We start from the raw sequence: 18,711 nt of genomic DNA, 5'->3' as shown, positions 1-18,711 counted from the left end.
CTAGATGAGACTTTTACTCTCAAAGAAACTTTAACTTGTTAAAATAGCGTAGAGATATATATATGTGGATATTAAAATTGATTCTAAAAGTATGATAGATATTTTCAAATTCTATGAAGATCATTGGTCTAATTTTAGAAAAATTATTTTAAATAGTAGGACTCTTTTTTTTACAAATTTTAATTTAAACGATAAACTCAGCTAATATTCGTTTTAAAATGTGATTTTTATTTTAAATTTTATTTGTAATTCTCTTTTACTTGAAGCTATTAGTTTTATAACGTTAACTTTAATATAGTAATTTTGAGTTTAAAAGAAATAATATTATAATTAAAAAAAATTCTGATCATTACAAATATACAACAAAGTTCATTTATTAATAAATATCTAGAGTTAAATGCAAAATAATTTATTGGTAAAAATAACAGTAATCAGCGTACTGCAATTTTTTTGTCTTTTTAGCAAATAGTATAGTGCAATTGCTGCGACGCATACACATGTATAATTAATATTTTAAATTTTATTTAAATATATTTATTTTAATAAATTAAATTATTTTATTAAGTTTATACTAAATAATTAAAAAATAATTTTTTTTCAACAATAACATGCAAAAAATTGTACCATAAATCCTAACAAAAATTAATATAATAGAAAATTATCCGAGTATCTCTAACCCAATAAGTTGGATTTATTTATTTAATATTTTTATTTATGAAAAAATTATATTTAAATTTTAATATAAATTAATATTAATTTATAAATATTTAAATTTTAAATAATACAAAAAGATATTGAAACTTAAATGCGACTCAGTTTTTTGAACTTCTAAGTTGTATCTCACTAGAAAACACAATCTGATATACAAACTTTTGAAAGGACACCTTTTGGCAAACCCCACAAACTACAATTGAATCCTTATTCTTTAATGAATAATTTAATTTCTAAAATTTCTTTTTAGTAACAAAATAATCTTAGCAAGTCGACTCTTGTTGACAAAATAAAAATTCAATTACTAAATTATTTTATAATTAAAATAAAAAAATTAAATTATAATTTTTGCTAAACCTCAAAGGATAAATTATTCAATATACGCATTCCACAGTGACATTTAATCAGCTAGCAAACAAGAGTTTACATGGTAATACCATTTAAAACACTCTTTATATACTAATTAGAGTGTGTAAATAATATTAAAAATAAATTTATTAAATTTTAGTAAAAATAACAAACAATAAAACACCTCTCTAATGATTTATTTTCCCGGAAAAATAATTTTAAACCCTCAAACCTCAAAAAAGTGGAAAACAGCAGCAACAAAAGGCAAACATAATTAGTTCATTCTTTTAGCCAATAAATTTTCACATGAATTCATTTCCTTATCAAAAGCTCATAGATCAATGATTTTCTAAAATATAATTTTATAAGGTATGGTTTTTTATATGTTTTAAACCATACTAATTTCCTGTTGTTTGGGAAGAAATAAAGAATTTTAAAAGTATTTGAAAAGTTTTAAAAAGAAAACATTCTCAACCCACCAAATTGGTGGATTGAAATTGAGGGTTTTTGAAGGTTTTTCAAAACCTCCAAAAATCTTATTTTAAAAGCTTTAAACCCATTTCCAAATACAGTTTCAAGGTTTTTAAATCTTAAAAAAACTCTTTATTACCTTTAAAAAGCCTCCTCCCAAACAAAGGGTTGGGGGAGGGGTTAGAATTCACAAGGATAGATGCATTTTGCAGCTACTTTTGATTATCTACAACTGCCAGAAAAAGGATAATCTATTTCTTAGTAACACGTAGATAGATTCGCCAGTCTTCTGAAATTCATTTGGAATTCCATGAGATAGTCTGTAATAGATAAAAAAAGCATCTTTCTATTTCTTGATAACAACGTAGCTCGATCCGCCAGTCTTCTGAATCTTAGAAATTCTCCTCAGAATTTCAGCAAAAGCCTTCTTATCCTGCAAGAATGAGCTTTGTGCACTCAGAAGAGATAAAGAACTGAAAACTTCCAGCAGTTGCAAACATTACTTGTTATTCTTCCAAACAAAAGGGGGGGAAAATCAAGGTTCAATTACTGCATTATTTGGAAAAAGGAAATGCAACTTATATGGATACAACTACTTTTAAGACTGGAAATTCATGGTCAGATGTTCAAGAACAACAGTCTATGTTTTATGCAGCAAGTAGATATTTTAATAGTATGCAAGACATTCTAAATTAATAACCAAAAACACTAGATAACAAAATTGACTAATAAGACATTTATCATTTCTATCTGAGGTGAATTGGATTATTAAAACTGGCTTGGTAAACCTGATGATACTACTTGATAAACAAATATGCAAGAACCCAAATAAGTTAGAGAAGGGTCGACAAAGAAGCCCCAGCACAAACTGATATACAAGGAGGAATAGGATCATACCTCAGGATCTTTCAGTCGCGACTTAAACCTAGCAACAAGATCCTGTGTAGTCACAGGCCCATTTTGCAACAAAACAGCCCTGATCTCGTCTTCAGTGACAGGTGATGTGGACCCTGTTTTCAGTGATGATGGTAGTGCCACTTTAGGAGTTGCACTGCTTTTAGCAGCAGGAGTGCTTTCCTCTTTCACAGTAGGTTTTAATTCCTGAACCAGAGGCAAAACAACTTATATAAAATTGGCATTCCAGTGTTTGATAATTTACCATATTTATAATATCTTAAAAATAAATGTAGCAAGTTTATCAAAAGCAACATCATACATTTTCCGCCTTCACCTTCTTTTGAGGTCCAGCACTGGATGATTTTGCATCATCACCATTTAATTTTCTTTTTCCCTTCACTGACTTGGAAGTCGATGGGGTCCCTTTGGCGGAACCAGAGGGCATTGGTTTTGCAGGACTGTTATCAGAAGGTTCCTCCTTAGGTGCATCCTTCTTTGGAGCCAATACAGGAGAAAGATCATCTTCATCCATCTGGAGAAAGCCAACAGGGAGACCACTTGAATAGAAGAAATCAAAACAGTCGGGCTAAAAGAACAAGAGTCGATACAGACATCACATATTATCAAATTAAAGAAAGCAATGCTGCATCCCTTTAAAGAAATGCGATCTATAATACCTAAGCAGAAGACCATCAAAGCAACATGCAATCACATTATGTTTCACATCAAAACATAAAGTCATGCACCAAAGAGGCTCTTAAGTTATCAACATAGCAGATACTAAAATTAGTAAATTGCAAAAACTTACATCCTCATCATCATCATCACCGTCTGCATCTGAATCATTCATTCCACTGGCTCTCCCAAGGAGCTTCTTCAACTCCTTACCAGATTTACTCAATCCACCCTCCTCATTCTCTTCATCTTCATCATCTTCATCCTGCAATATGAAAAACCAAGTGTTGCTATGATAGAGAACATCAGAATATGTAGTTAAAAGGCAGAAGAAGTTCAGTAATCCATTTGAAATAATTCTCAACAATAATTTTTTTTTATTTACAAATCACAATAAATGCTCAAAACATACAATTGCCTTTTTATTCATCAGTAAAGCATATTTTCAAAAATTCAAACTTGTAGTGATGTAAAATTTTACTCATCCTATTACTAGTGACTACTTACTATGACTCTCTCCCATGAGCATCCACAATTTTCTACTCTTTTCATCACAAAGACCTATCTTTTGTTCGCTTATCCCTGATTCCTAATAAAATACAATTCGGCATACATCTCATGTACCACACCTTAAATAGGATAACACTACTGCATGCACTGCCAAAAAAATATATCAAACCTAAGAAAATAGGCAACAAATTTTCCCTGCCAAAGTGAAAAAGCAAAACAAGATAGTTCTCTTAACTCATTTGTTTCACCTTCCATCTCAATAATCGCAAAATGCCATAAACAATACTCTTGACAATATATTTATCACAAACATAATGTTGCCTTTTTATTCATCAGTAAAGCATATTTTCGAAGATTCAAACTTGGTAGTGATGTAAAATTTTACTCGTCCTATTACTACCGACTACCAACTACTTACTATGACACTCTCCCATGAGCATCCACAATTTTCTACTCTTTTCATCACAAAGACCTATCTTTTGTTCACTTATCTCTGATTCCTAATAAAATACAATTCGGCATACATCTCATGTACCATACCTTAAATAGGATACACACTACTGCATCAAGCACCACCAAAAAAATATATCAAACCTAAGAAAATAGGCAACAAAAATTTCCCTGCCAAAGTGAAAAAGCAAAATAAGATAGTTCTCTTAACTCATTTGTTTCACCTTCCATCTCAATAATCTCAAAATGCCATAAACAATACTCTTGACAATATATTTATCACAAACATAATGATATGCACAGATTTTACATAATAAAGGAGTCCTTCTACATCTATAATAAAAGAGTCATTCTACATGCGCATAAATATAACAATATGAACAATTTTTGCCTGCTTGGCTATCTTTTGGTTACTTTTACACTGAAGCTCCCATCAAGATCTAATTATCAAAGCATATCACTATAAATTTTGAGCTTTGAAGCCTTGACACCAAAGCACTTGCGGATCAAATAATGCAAAAATGAGAGACCTGATGTGCCACAATAACAAACCCACATCAAAAAGTGGCAGAAACAATCATATACCTGCTTGATTTCTGGAGGAGCAGGAACCTCAGGGGCCAAATCTTCCCGTTCCTCAGGATCATTACCAACTGCTTCATCATCGTCAGTGAAAATTTCTTCATGCTCCCAATCATCACCTAACATCCAAAAACACAAGCTTAACAACCTATCAATAAGTATATTTTTTTAAAAAAATTTGCAAAGTTCATGAAATAAATGCATATTCAAAAATATAAATAAAATTTCACAACTAAATAATAAGCATAGGTACAACAATAAAGACATTAAATTTATCATTCTACGATTCTTAGAAACAATTAACATTAATCAATTTCAAGGTCATTGTTAGTTGAGAGAGAGAGAAAGAGAAAGACAAGAGGAAACACCAGAAACTAAAGGAAGAAAGCCTAAAATGGCCCATCTGGGAAAAAGAAAAAGGAATGCCATGAATAACAATCATTATTCTTACTTAACAGTAATAACGCTTGTTACAGCTAAATAAAATGCATGATGAATGTTGCACCTGCATTTTGTTTGCCTATATACAACAGGTATAACAGTAACACCAAGGTCTTCATAAGCTATAAATAACAGCTAGCACATTGTTTAAAACCATTGAGAAACCAAATGGAAGTCCATTTGTGCTTGGTTCATATTGTACCATTTTCACGATTAAAAATGAAAGCAAGTTGCAAAAATTACATGAAATCGTAATGCTGAACCAAACTAGTTTCCTTTTCTTGAGGAAAAAAATGAAAACTGCAATATACAAGTGATCCTGAATGCCCTCTAGACTGAGATTGCACTTCACAGTTGAAAATTAAAATATGATATTTCCTGTCAAGTTAACTGAAATAGGAAAGGGGATTGCAGAACATCTTGCATCACATGTACATTAGAAAGAAGAGAATTTCACCCCATGGTGACAAAAGCAGGATTAGTGGAAGAATGCATTAGAAATCAGTAGCTATTTGTGACTGACGTATTTAACAAATAATAGAGGGAAATACTCACCCTTCTCAGGATCATCATCATCAATATCATGATCACCTCCCCTTGGACCTTCCTCATCATCATCACCACCACGTTTGTTGAGTCCAAGTCTATTTTTCCTCGCTGCCTCCTCCTCTTCGTCTTCATCTCCCTTATCAGACACATTGCCTTCTTCATTGCCACCTGTTTTTCTACGTCCCCTTCCACCAGCTGTTCCACTTTCTTTATCATCAAACTTTTCCACTTCACCAAATGCAGCAGCTCCATTATTTGCAGCTTTCATCATCCATCTTTCGTATCCATCTGCAGTCTTTCTCCTGTTCTTCATCTTCTCTTCCGCTTCCTCCAAAGTCAGTTGCTTATATTGAGCAACCTTATTAAAGTTATACCTATTGAACATGTCAAGCAACCATTATGAACCCAGTGCTTGCTAGGAAAAGAGAGTTAACATTCTATCATCAATTATCTTTCAAAACATAATGAAAAATTGTCAACCTTGTATCAGTTCCAACATGAATAATTAATTAGGTAGAATAAGACAAGTTGATTTTCTTTTAAGGGAAACAAAAAACACTTACATCAGGATATTGTATCTCTTATAGAGTAGTCCAACCCAAATAAAGAACCATGAACTGCAAATATATAAAGATGACTATGCATACCAAGAACCAGCAGGAATAGCCACAAACTCTTTTCCCTGCAATATCAGTAAGTAGTAAGTTGCTGATTGTGAGCCTTCAAGATGACCGTGGTACTGCTGGCCCGTTTCATCCTCCAACAACCAAGGTTTATTCTTGTATTTCTCCTAAACAATGCAGATTACACAAATAAGAATAATGTTATCAACACCCTAACCAGAGTGTGCGTGAGCAGGGCCAGATAAACTAATTTCATCTGTCATAACTAGTATATGAAATAGTTAGTAGAAAAGAATTAATTTTAATCTGACACAATTACTTGTACACGCAAATTACATAAATATCAACCTTCTTAGCTTGAAACGGCTACATAAGGGGTCATGGTTTTAAACCGCACAGCTTGCGGTCGCGGGTAACGGAAACAGGCCTGTAACGGTCATAACGTAACAGTAACGGCCTGTCGCTATGCAAATTTTTTTGAAAAATTTGCAAAGTTAATGAAATTAATAAATATTTAAAGGTACAATCAAAACGAAGTTATACAAGTTAATAATAAGTATAAATATAACAAATAAACAAAAAATTTACAATTTTTAAACATCATGCATGATAATTAACCTCATCAGAATGAGCGTTTAGTAGGTTGTTGAGTAGATCCACTTTGTTCTTCTAATAAAAGTTATCAAACATTTTAACTTCTAATCATTCATATTTATACATTCACTACAAAGTAAAAACTAAAGGGATTAAAAAAAAACTCTAAAAATTATTGAAAATAATAATAACTTAAGTTCTGAGTTTGTAATCAAAATTATCTAACATTCTAACCTCTAATTATTTTTATTTTTGCATTAACTACAACAATGATTCAAACAAATCTAACATTTGTTGAAAAAAATAATAAAAGCTAAATTTTTTGCACAATAGATTTTGAAACCACTCTAAAATATAAAGTTCTTGATACTTGAATAAGTGAACAGAGGAATCTGCAGTCCTTAGTAGTCAAGCTTACAAAAATTTAGGAGAAAGTTGAGAAGAGAGCTTGAGAATTGAGGGAAATCTAATGTTTTTTTTTTTTTTAATTTTGGCAATTCGGCTTGGGAAAAATGAAGTGATAAGGCTGAAAAGAGAGTTCTCAAGCCTTCAATTATTCAAATATCACATAAAGAAGGCTGTCCCAGCAAGAACACAACATTCTCTGCAAATTCCTGCAAAGAAAAGAAAATAACGGTCGTGACTGTTATATAACGACCATTACTCTTAACAAAATTTTATTGCCGTTAAACAACAGCCTTAATGGCCACGGCCTTCTCCAAAACCTGTAAATAACAGCCGTTATGTTACGTAACGACCGTTATTTAAAACCATGTAAGGGCTTAACACCCAAGGCTAAGCAACAAATTTCCAAGAATATATAACACCACCAATGTCATGAAGGAGACAACTAAAAAAAAACTGTGAAGCCAGATCTAAAAGCACATCTGTTCTTAAGGGCAGCAAGCTAGCAAAATTTGCCAATGAGTAGCACAAGTATCAAACTATGCAAACTCCTTATCATTAAAAATATCTGATTGTACACAGGTTGAATCATCTTGTTTCCTTAATTTCTTTCCTCATCGAAGAAAGGAGAAAAATGTGAGAAGATAAAGATAAGGAAAAAAGAAAACCAGGGGGGGGAGCATGTCTTATTTCACATTGTTTGACACGTTCCATGCAAATTTATGGATATACTGTATCCTTGCAGACATAGTTGATAAAGACACACAAGGCACAAATTGCACAAGGCACTAGCCCTACCAAATTTCTTGCAACAAAGGCTACCCCCACGACACTTGATCCTGACCTACTAAAATCTAGTGTTGAGACAATGGAAAGTCACTGAAATATTACCACAAAACCCTAGAGAGTCACAAGCTACAATGCTTCCATTTCTGAACATGCAGCTGATATCTCTCATTCTACCTTGTTTCAATTCCCTTTTTTTCTATACCCTTGGCTCTGTTCTAATTCAAGGATCCACAATGTTTCTTCAAAAGTTTTTTCCCCACACACGTGACTTGGCAGAGTCAAAATATTCAACATTGAACTTGATCTTTCCCAATTACAGAACAATATATGGAAATTGCTTAAATTTGAGGCTTATAAGAGTTTTAAATCATTGAATTAAATTCTTATTTTAAATTTCAAAAATTTTATCTGGTTTGAACTTCTCAATTTGAAATATTGAAATAGGTATCATATGATTTCAAACCCATAAGGCTCCTTTAAAATTATATTTGATTTGAACTTAACAAATTTAGATATTGAAATTTAGGAATCATATGCTTTCAAGCACATCTGATTGGAAAACATAACCAAAAGATTTAGATACCTCCTGTTCATTTCCACATACAAGTTAATACATTTTATAACATTTTATCAATTTTCAAGCAAATGATGTTTGTTTTGCATTTATTTTCTTGGTGATTTGTTTAACTTCAGGTTGAACCTAATAATACCTATACATTGAATTTGTTTCCAATATTAGATCTTATTTAGAATTATTTTCAAATTTCAAATCTTTTTGCCCCTCAACTCTAAAATGTTAGTTATATACACTACAGCCGATCAGTTGGTTGTAGTTAGACATCATATTTCATGTATTTTAAGTATTTAATACATTTCAACAAACGCATTTATTTATCATTAATATTCACTTAAATGAATCTCGAGTAAAGATAAAGTCCATGAGACTATATTAATATACAAAAAAAATTATAATGTGGTCATAATTGTGAGATTCCTATTGCATTTAACTAATGTCTCTAAATGTTCCTAGTTAATGTTTTTATCGTTATTGAATAACTATTAGAGCTGTTAAAACTGGTACATAATTTGTTTTTTCCTTTCAGAGGAAAAGACCGATCTTATAGGTTGAGATATATGAGATATAAATAAATACGCTAAACCGACCAGTCTGAGAAATTCATATGAAGAGTAACATGTCTATAAATTACTTAAGTGATGGTTGTACAAATGATTCTTTGACTTGAAATCAATAAATCATCTTGTATAGAGACTTCTACGCTTTGATTCATCTTACACAGACTTAGTTTACGAGTAATAAATGTGGATGAATTGGATATAGTAAAAATTGTATAAAAATGTTTATGTGATTGAGATAGGATTCATCACCCTAAGTTTTTTAAGGAAATGTCCCATTTGTTCTCTGTTGGCATTAATCATGAAATCCTTGAGCAACGTGGAATGAAATTAGCAAATTAAATTTGAAATTTCATTCAACAAGTCAATGGCCAATAAATGAGAACTAATATAATTTAACATAGCAAATACACTCCATACATTAATGTTAAATCAAGACATTTGTGATGAAAGAATATTAATTCGCAAAAAAAGTTAAAAGCTAACACTCAAAACATTTTCTCCTTCCCAACACTTGGAACTGTTCTGAGGTTTTTTGATTGGTATTCTGTGTGGATATTGTTAGAAATCGTAAATTTAGACAGTTTGTGGTTTGCGACAACCCAACCGAGACAATCAATTTCATGTTTTGCTACAAAGAAAATAAAAAGTATTTATTTTCTCTACACTATTCATTTAAACGTGATCCATGTTAGAAGAAAAATTTTTATTTTTCCTATTCTTTCCATTGCGTTTAATCCGATTAAATCCCAACACAAAACCACTTTGCACCTTACCACAACTTGAACGTCAACACCCATGCATACAAAATAATAAGCATACAAAATAACAAGCATACTAAGGCGGTAGTGATGCAGACTCGTATCAGGTAGGAATGAAGAGGTAGAACAAAAGTGACATGGTTTGAAGCAAAAGAATAACTAACAAAAAGTTACAAACTAGACAAGACCTTGTCATATTATTAATGCATTAAATGTCAACTAGTAAAGAAATATGGCAAGTTAATTAGAAAAACATTGAGATTGAAGTGCAGTGAATTCATCACTCCGATACATTGTATTTCATATCATTTATGACACAAGGCATGTTTAATATAGTCCTTTTTTTTCCAATTCCAGTATGAAAATAAACTGAAAAATTAAAATAGAATCAAATTCCATTCCACATAAACCTAACACATAAGAGAATCGACCATTCCATTTCCCATAATATTAATTCTAATTTTGTTATTGATTCCGGAGCCAAACCCAACTATGACCACATTTAACTCTCCAAGGTGTTAGCACAATGCTCTAAACTATGTAGGCACATGACTAATCATACCAAAATAGCTAGATATCAACAAGTATTGAAACTAAGCAATAGCCAATAAGAAATGAAAACCCAATACCCGCAATGCATCAGTTAGTTGACGTCCTTGAAGTCCTTCTTTTTGGAGTGACCATTTATTCTCAGCATTTTTCTTCTTTGAAAAACTTGGAAGCCCTGTCACAAATCTCCCAATAAAGTAGTTCTTCTCGCTGCAAGGACTAGCTCGAACATTATATTCCTAGATAGAAACACCAGAAAGTAAATAGAAGTTCAGCTTTCAAATAAACACATAATTTATCAATCAATCAATTCCCAATGAGTTCCAAAAACAATAGGTTATTATCACGAATAACATAAATTCCATACACTAAAACAATGGGGGGAATGTGATGTGACACTGTATAATCACTTCACATGAAAATTCCTTATATCAAAAACCATCAATATTGACTTCTATATAAAGAATAAATATAGAAACTAAATAAAAATAAATAAGGAAAGAAATGGGTTGGGGATGTGGGGGGAGAGCAGAACAATAGTAGCATTGTTGTAGTGCTGTAACCAACAAATAAGAATAACAAAAAAGGACCAAATTCAACAAAAAGAAGCTATTATAAATAGAATTTGAGAAAGGAAAAAAACAAACCCGAATCAACCGAGTTACCACAGCCCCACAATCATAGCATTTTCCACGATTCTCAGCCATGGTTTTGCCACAGGTCAAGCATAGAGTCATGTGCTTGCAGTTGCTTCCATATAAGTCTGTGGTGGATCCACATCCACTACATGACGACTTCAATATAAGATCAAACGACATTTTCCCTCCACCTTCAAAACCCACAAAACATCAAATTTCAAAAGAAGCAAACAGAACAAACAACAAAAGGTAAGGGTGAAACGAAGAAGAAACAACCTAGCATTTTGAACAAACAAACAAAAAACAGCATTAGTAAGTTATTTTTAACTTATGAAATCGATTAAAATACAACTGATCAATATTTTGAGACCTATAAAGAGGCCCTTTCTCAAATTTTTAGCAAAAGTATTTTAAAAGCTCACCCATTTTGTGCAGTCAATGGTTGGAGGAGGAAGATGCTAAGTATACAATATAACAATATAACAAGGGGGAAAAGAAATCTTGGGTGCTAGACGCAAAGCACATATACATACCAGAGGGAGATAAGATAAAAATAAATAAATAATAAAATTTAATGTCTATAATAATAGATATAGAAAACTTTAACACAATTCTCAAAATTACTGATCTAAAAAGCATTAATAAGCAGAGATTAATCCATAAAATGAATATAGACTTCACCATTTTTTCTCCTATTTAAGGGAACACTATAAGCATTTGTTGGAAAATAAAATAAACTAAAATTTTGCACATCCAAAAATGAAACCAAATGGCACTGTTAGTGTTATTAGAAATAAAAAGGGTGAAAAGAAAAACAGCAAGTTTAGATAACCTAGAGACAAAGGACCCAAATAATATGTTAATATTTCTTTATTTTTTGGAAAAAAAAAAAACAAATGGCTTAACAGCACGCTAGTGAAGAAAAACAAAAACAAGCTAAGAGGTAACTGAACCTAGACAAGCAGAGTCAAGCTTTGAAAGCTCAAGCTCCGTTTGCAAAAGAATTTTGAGGCTGAGCACTAATATGAGAGCTCTTGAGCTTGGTTCATGAACATTTTGTTGAACTCAGCTCGCTGTGAGCTCATTTATCACAATAACCAGCCTAGCTCGAGCACAGCCCAGTTTAAACTCGTTTGAAAGCTCAGCTTATTAATATACTAGTTAAATCGTCTCATTTAGCTCAAAAAAGAGCTCCTTTAAAAGATGGGGCTTCAGCTCGAGATCCAAGAGCTCAAGTTCGATTTCAAGCTCGAGACCAAAGAGCTCCAGCTCAAATTTCAGATTCAGAAACCAGACTGTTTGTGGCACATGCTTAGTCTGTCATTGGTCGTTACTAAAATTTCAGATTTAGAATGAAAAACCCATGGTATTCATCTTCATGAAGTCCCAACAAACATCAGTACAAAGAAAAGCACATGATTTAGACTGAAATACAACATGTGATTTTTCAACCAAACAAACACAAACCTATAAAATTTCAACAACCAAATGGCTAGAGGACAGTCGCATAATGGAAAACAACAAACAGCAAAAGAACATGTATTTTTTCAACCAAACAAACACAAACCCATGAAATTTCAACAACCAAATTGATAGATTTAGGTATACTAACTGCAATCGAAGTTGCCGACTGAATAAGCAACGAAGCAGCTTCAATGAAATCGAACAACGGTGACAAAATCGGAGCAGCAGATGAAATGAAAATGGTGGCACGCAGCTGAAAGGAAGCAGTAGATGAAATCGAAGAACAGGGCCGCTCCTCGTCAAGATGAATCGAACAAAGGTGAAAAAGTACAAGGCGTGCAGCGGTGCGACGCAGCTACAACGACGGTTGAACCAGAGCTCCTCCTCGTTCTCCAGTTGAACCACTGGTCGAAATCGGTGCGTCAGGGGCTCGAGGCATGCGGCGGATGGCTACGGCTGGAGAGTTCTCTACACGATGGGGGAAAATTTGGGGGGGCTGGGAGCGTGGGACACCAAGGGCACGAACTATTAGGCTGTTAGCTTTTATGATTTGTTGTTCTTTTTACCCTTTGTTTGGCTGTGTAATCGAATTGAGGAGAAATTAAAAAGGTTAAAAAGTGATTTTTTTTTTTTTTTTTAATGCTATTAGGATTAGTGAGTAAAATCTGAAATTTTTTAAATTTATTTAAATATATTTATTATTTTATTATTATATTAAATTTATGAATGTGGTCTAAAAAAATTACTTTATTATTATTAAATTTTAATTTTCTTATATATGACTTAAAAGGATATATTTAAATAATTTCAGCAGTAAGATATATAATGATTTCTATCTCTCTTTATTTTTCTCTAAATTAGAGAGAGATATTTTGGGCTATTGGAGGAAAATTGAGACATCAAATTTCTCCTTTTTTTTTCTTTATTTTTCTCTTCAAAATTTTTTCTAAACAAGAGAAAATGGTAGAAATTGATTTTTTTTTTTTCTCTTCTCTCTAATTTCCTCAATCCAAACAAAGGGTTAGGGTTTCTATTTTTAATATAAAAAATGCATTAAAAATAAATTTAATTAAGTTTTTATATTTTTTCTCAAAGATCAAATAAATTCAATTTAAGAATTTAGATCAAATAAATTCAATTTAAGAATTTGGATCAATTAAATGTGTGTAATTCTGTTAAGGGCTAAATTAGTTCTAATATAATATAATATTATTTTTAATAGTAAAATATTATTTTTTATAATTTAAAAAATCAAAATTTAGTATTTTAATTACTATAAAAATTAAATATATATATATAATAAATAATTTAAAAAATTACAGAAATCAAGTTTTATCATATAAAACATATTTTTATTATTAAAAAATTATATATATATATATATATAATAAGCATGAAAATAGTAGGATAAGTATATTATTTAATGTGCATTTTAGTTACTTTAAAATGATATAGTTTTAAATTATAATACAATATGTAATAAATAATTAAATTACTATAAATATAGTAATACACTTGAAATTAAAAAATAATAAAGTGATTTAAACTTCGTTTATTTCAAAAAAATATATATATTTTTACCTTTTTTATATTTGGGATATTCAAGGTCAATTAAGTCACTTTTTAAAGAAAATAGATTATTTTTCTTATTTTGAGAATTTTATTAAGATTTTTATATATAAATTTTTAATATATTTTATTTTTTAAATTAAAATTAAATAAAAAAATTATTTTATTAAAAATATTTTTTTAAAAAAATTATAAAAAATATTTTTCAAATATAAATTATTTTTTGCAAATAAATTGAAGTTTAATATATTTATAATTAAAGTTATTAAGAAAAGATAGGTGGAAAAAATATAATAATAGCTTATAAATTGGTGCATATAAATATATAAATACTTTTAAAAAATTATAGAAAAATGAGTGTATAAAATCTGTTGTCTGTTCGGTTATAATTCATGTTCAATACAATTCAAGTTCGATTCTTAGTGAAAAACCAGAACTAATGTAGATTAACATTAAAATATATTAAATTCGAGTTTTAGTAATTGAAATTACATTAATCATTTAGATATTTTAGGAGTGATAGATATCTTATAACTCCTAATAAGTGATAGAATTCTAATCCCAATAAGATATTATCCATATTAAAATGTTATTCAGTAAAATTTCATATTCTGTGTTATCTATGATTATTTTTTCTTATCTCATGTAGCATTTAATATTCTATCTTATATAGAATTTAATATATTCTATAATCTCATATACTTCTAACAATATCTAAACTCTATTCAATAAACTATAAAAGAAGCTCACACGCTTTATAATCAGGTGTGTTATTCTTTCAATAGTTAATTTAATTATTTATTCCGTACTCATACCGACTTCAATGTTAAGTCAATTATTTTTTTATTTTATTAAAAATATTTTTTATGAAAAATATTTTCTATTTCAGTTGGATTTGAAATTTTTAAAGATGGTACACACTCTTAATTGTTAGCTAGTAGAGCTCAGTAATATTACCATGTAGAGTATGTAAGATATACTCTCAAATTCTAATCAAATTTATTGATTAAAATTACTAAAACATACAATAAAAAAAAGAATGTTATGAGATGTTCTTATGATTTTTTTACTGTTCATCAACTTTTTCAGATGGGGAGGGGGTGTAGGCTAGAGAGTAATTGAGAGAATTGGCTCTTAGGATTTGAGCAATGCTCTCTTAATTCTTAAGAATTTTGCATTTGTGTGATTTGAGAGGTTATAATCAATTTAAATCTGACTCGGTCAATGAATCGATGGGAGTAGAGTGTTAAAGGTTTTAGGGTTCAATGGTAATTAAGGTCATCTCTAATGCTGCGCTAAATTCTATTTTGGCGTTGGAGATAATCCTCCAATACAGTGTCAAAATTCTAACAGAATTTTGGCGTTCATAGTGTCACGCCATATTAGCTGCGCTATTTTTTTTTAATTTATAATATAATTAAAATTTTATATTTTTTTATTTTTTTAATTTATAATATAATTTAAAATTTATATATATTTTCAATTAAGTTTAATTTTTTTCACTCTTATAATTTATTATATTTTTAATTTATTTTATATTTCTATAATTATTGAAATTTAATTTCAATTAATATATTCACAATTATAAATAATATTTATAATAAATTAATTTATTTATAATATATTATATAGAATAATTAATGTTTAATTAATGTATGTTTATAATTAATGTTTAAGTAATGTTTTTTATAATTATTATTTAATTAATACATTTTTATAATTAATATATTTTTCTTTGTTTATTTATAAAATAATTAAATATTTAAATATTGGATGAAAATATAAAATATATAAATATTTAGAGTGAATATATAAAATTATATGAATTTTTTGAGTGAAATATATAAATAGAATTAAAGTAAAATAAATAATATAATATTAAAGAGAGAGAAAAATATAAATAAAATATTTTTTATGGTGTTAAAAATGGTACAGACGCTTGAAGATAATATTGCACTATTTTGGTGCAAAGCACCAAAATGGTGCAAAAAATAGTGCACGGGATTGGAAATGGCCTAAATTAGAATTTAACCAGAATATTACTAAATAAATATTATAAAATTAATAATAATGTTTTTATTATAACCATTGCTTTTTATCTATTTTTATAAATAATTATTAAAATAAATTTACTTAAATTTAATAATTTTAAATAATAATATAATTATATCTAATAAAAAAAACTTAAAATCGAAATTTTATAATAGTAAATGAAAAATAAATATAATTATATTAAAATTATATAAAATAATAAATATAAAATTGATGTTTGGTTTAATCTTTAAGAGATAATAAAATAAAATAACTTAATAATTTAACTTATTTAATAAAATAAATTATTATTAATTTTTTAATTTAAAAAATATAATTAGGAATTACTAGCACAACATTATTATAGCATAATGAAGTTGTTCAAATGGTACATTGCTTTTTATCTCGAGAGTCAAGTTTGAAACTCTGGTGGTAACAAACATTAGATTCTTTTATTTGCGAATGGGTCAAATTCAGAAAATGAGGATCAAATCGTTTAGATTAGTTGGACCAAGATTCAATCGATTCACTTTGATTTGTATCAATTTTATTAAAAAGAAAGTTTATTACTTAAATAGAACTATACTATTATTCAATTTATAATTAAATTGATATGATTGGCTGGTTTGTTTGATTTTGACAACCATGGTTATAACTAAATCAAAATACATCCCAAGCTAAGTTTGAATATTGTTTTGCCTCTCTAGTATTGCTGGCCCTAGGTGTGTGACTTTCAAAAATATATTTTTTTTATTTCATTTGTTTATTTTCGTTCGATGAATTAGAGCTCCCAAATTTCAAGAATTAAAATCTCCCTGAAATTCTCTTAGCTGAAAGGGCCACTAAATAGGGCACATCCAGACTTGCTTTAGTTTAATTCATTTATGAATATTGTGGGACTTAAAATATTTAGGCTCAACTTATTCAAAGCAACAATATTTTGTGCCCCTCAATTGGCACTCACTAAAACCCAAGACTTAACACATTATTCTATCTTTTTTACTTTTTTTTTATTTATTTTCATGTAGGAGTTCTCAACTAATTGCTCCAGTGCTTCTAAAAATTTTAGAATCATTCTCTATAATATCCGGCTCAATGAAAAAAAGAAAAAAAAAAAACCATTAACCTAAAAAAAGAGAAAATGATGAGGATTAAATCCTCGTATGCTCTAGTTGGAGGAGAATTCTCCAAACCAGCAAAGAAAGAGCAAGCTTCTTTATAAAAATAAATAAATAAATAAAAAATATTCTTCTTCCTCTTACCACTTCTAATTTCATTCTTATCCAAAACAAATTAATTCATAAATCATTGAATCCACATTCTAGATTTTAGTTTTCAATCAAAATTCTAATCTAAAACCCTTTCCTCTCAAAGGCACCAATCCTTAAATAGGTAAGTTTTCTTCATTTTTTCTTTATGATTTTCTTCAATTGAGTTATTCTCTATTATTAAATGGTGATTTATTGTATGAGAATCTAGGGTTATAAGTTTGATTATATGGGCTGATGATGTTTTTTGTAGGGTTATTGTTTGAATAGTTTTTTTTTTTAATGAATTTCTAATTATTGTAAGAGATCGGAGAGAATTAAAAAAAAAAATTGTCTATGCATTTGAGATTTGTAGTCTAAATGTTTAATGAATAGTTAGAATTCAAATATGATTTGAGTAATCGTGTAGTTATTGTTATTGGTTTTATATTAATATTAAATGGGTTGGAGTTTAATTTTGAAAGAAAAAGTTAAGTGAATTTATCAAAGAGAATGAAAAATATGATTGAAAGAGGAGTGGAATTATTATATATATAATGTTGAAGGCTCCAAATGGACATTTTAAACTCCAAATGGACATTTTAAATTATTTGTGATATACACCGTGTTTTGTTGAGTGGATTCGACTTTTGAAAATTTAGAGAAAGATCCAATTTATGCCGGAATACTTTCAATTAGAAGATAAATCATGCATTTCATACCTCACATTTCCATTCTAGATATTTAAATTTCATTTTTTAATGTACTCTGCTTTTTTATAATTTTATGACAGCACCCACCACCCAACTCTTACTCTAGATACTAACCTGCTCCATCTACCTGGACTTTACTTTATTTTGTAGTGCAAGTAGGTGGATAAATTTATAATACCGGTACTTTTAACGAAGGCCAAGTATGTAGTTATATCCTTATAGTTTTTCATATTAGGCCATTAAAATTTTAAATTAAAATTATAATCTACTAAATATCTAAACATAAAAAAAATTAAAACAATTGAATACAATTTAACCATACTATTGATGATTTATAAAAGGAAGTAATAAATAGTTGCTAACTGTACTTGAAATTTTGCTAATTGAACTTTAAATTGTCATAAACTTAAAAAATTATACTATCCCAACTTTGTGAATTTACAAAAATTTAAAGTATAATTAGCATAATTTAGAATATCGTTAGCAATATGTGTGATTAATTTTTACTTTTTTCAATAAATTATCAATAATATCACTATTTTTATAAGTTTAAGTAATGA

The 18,711-nt window shown here is 29.1% G+C and overlaps 1 protein-coding gene across 2 annotated transcripts; it reads right to left on the bottom strand.

Moving 5' to 3' along the window:
- Window positions 1-1,639: 1,639 nt before the first annotated feature.
- Window positions 1,640-13,119, bottom strand: LOC110619318 (transcription initiation factor IIF subunit alpha). 2 transcript variants are annotated; one of them, XM_021762676.2, is made up of 10 exons: window positions 12,740-13,119; window positions 11,137-11,318; window positions 10,570-10,728; window positions 6,282-6,424; window positions 5,641-6,008; window positions 4,648-4,763; window positions 3,236-3,367; window positions 2,762-2,959; window positions 2,428-2,631; window positions 1,640-1,963 (listed from the first exon to the last, which is right to left on the bottom strand). In XM_021762676.2, exons 2-10 carry the CDS (start codon window positions 11,305-11,307, stop codon window positions 1,877-1,879), a joined length of 1,578 nt encoding a protein of 525 aa, XP_021618368.1. In that variant the 5' UTR covers window positions 11,308-11,318; window positions 12,740-13,119; the 3' UTR covers window positions 1,640-1,876. The 2 variants fall into 2 exon arrangements, with proteins under 2 accessions (XP_021618368.1, XP_021618367.1); XM_021762675.2 differs by having other exon boundaries at window positions 2,747-2,959; window positions 12,740-13,118.
- Window positions 13,120-18,711: the final 5,592 nt, after the last annotated feature.

The sequence above is a fragment of the Manihot esculenta genome, chromosome 7 (genome assembly GCF_001659605.2).
Source record: "Manihot esculenta cultivar AM560-2 chromosome 7, M.esculenta_v8, whole genome shotgun sequence".
Classification (NCBI taxonomy): domain Eukaryota; kingdom Viridiplantae; phylum Streptophyta; class Magnoliopsida; order Malpighiales; family Euphorbiaceae; genus Manihot; species Manihot esculenta.
This window is presented reverse-complemented; position numbering and strand designations above follow the sequence as displayed.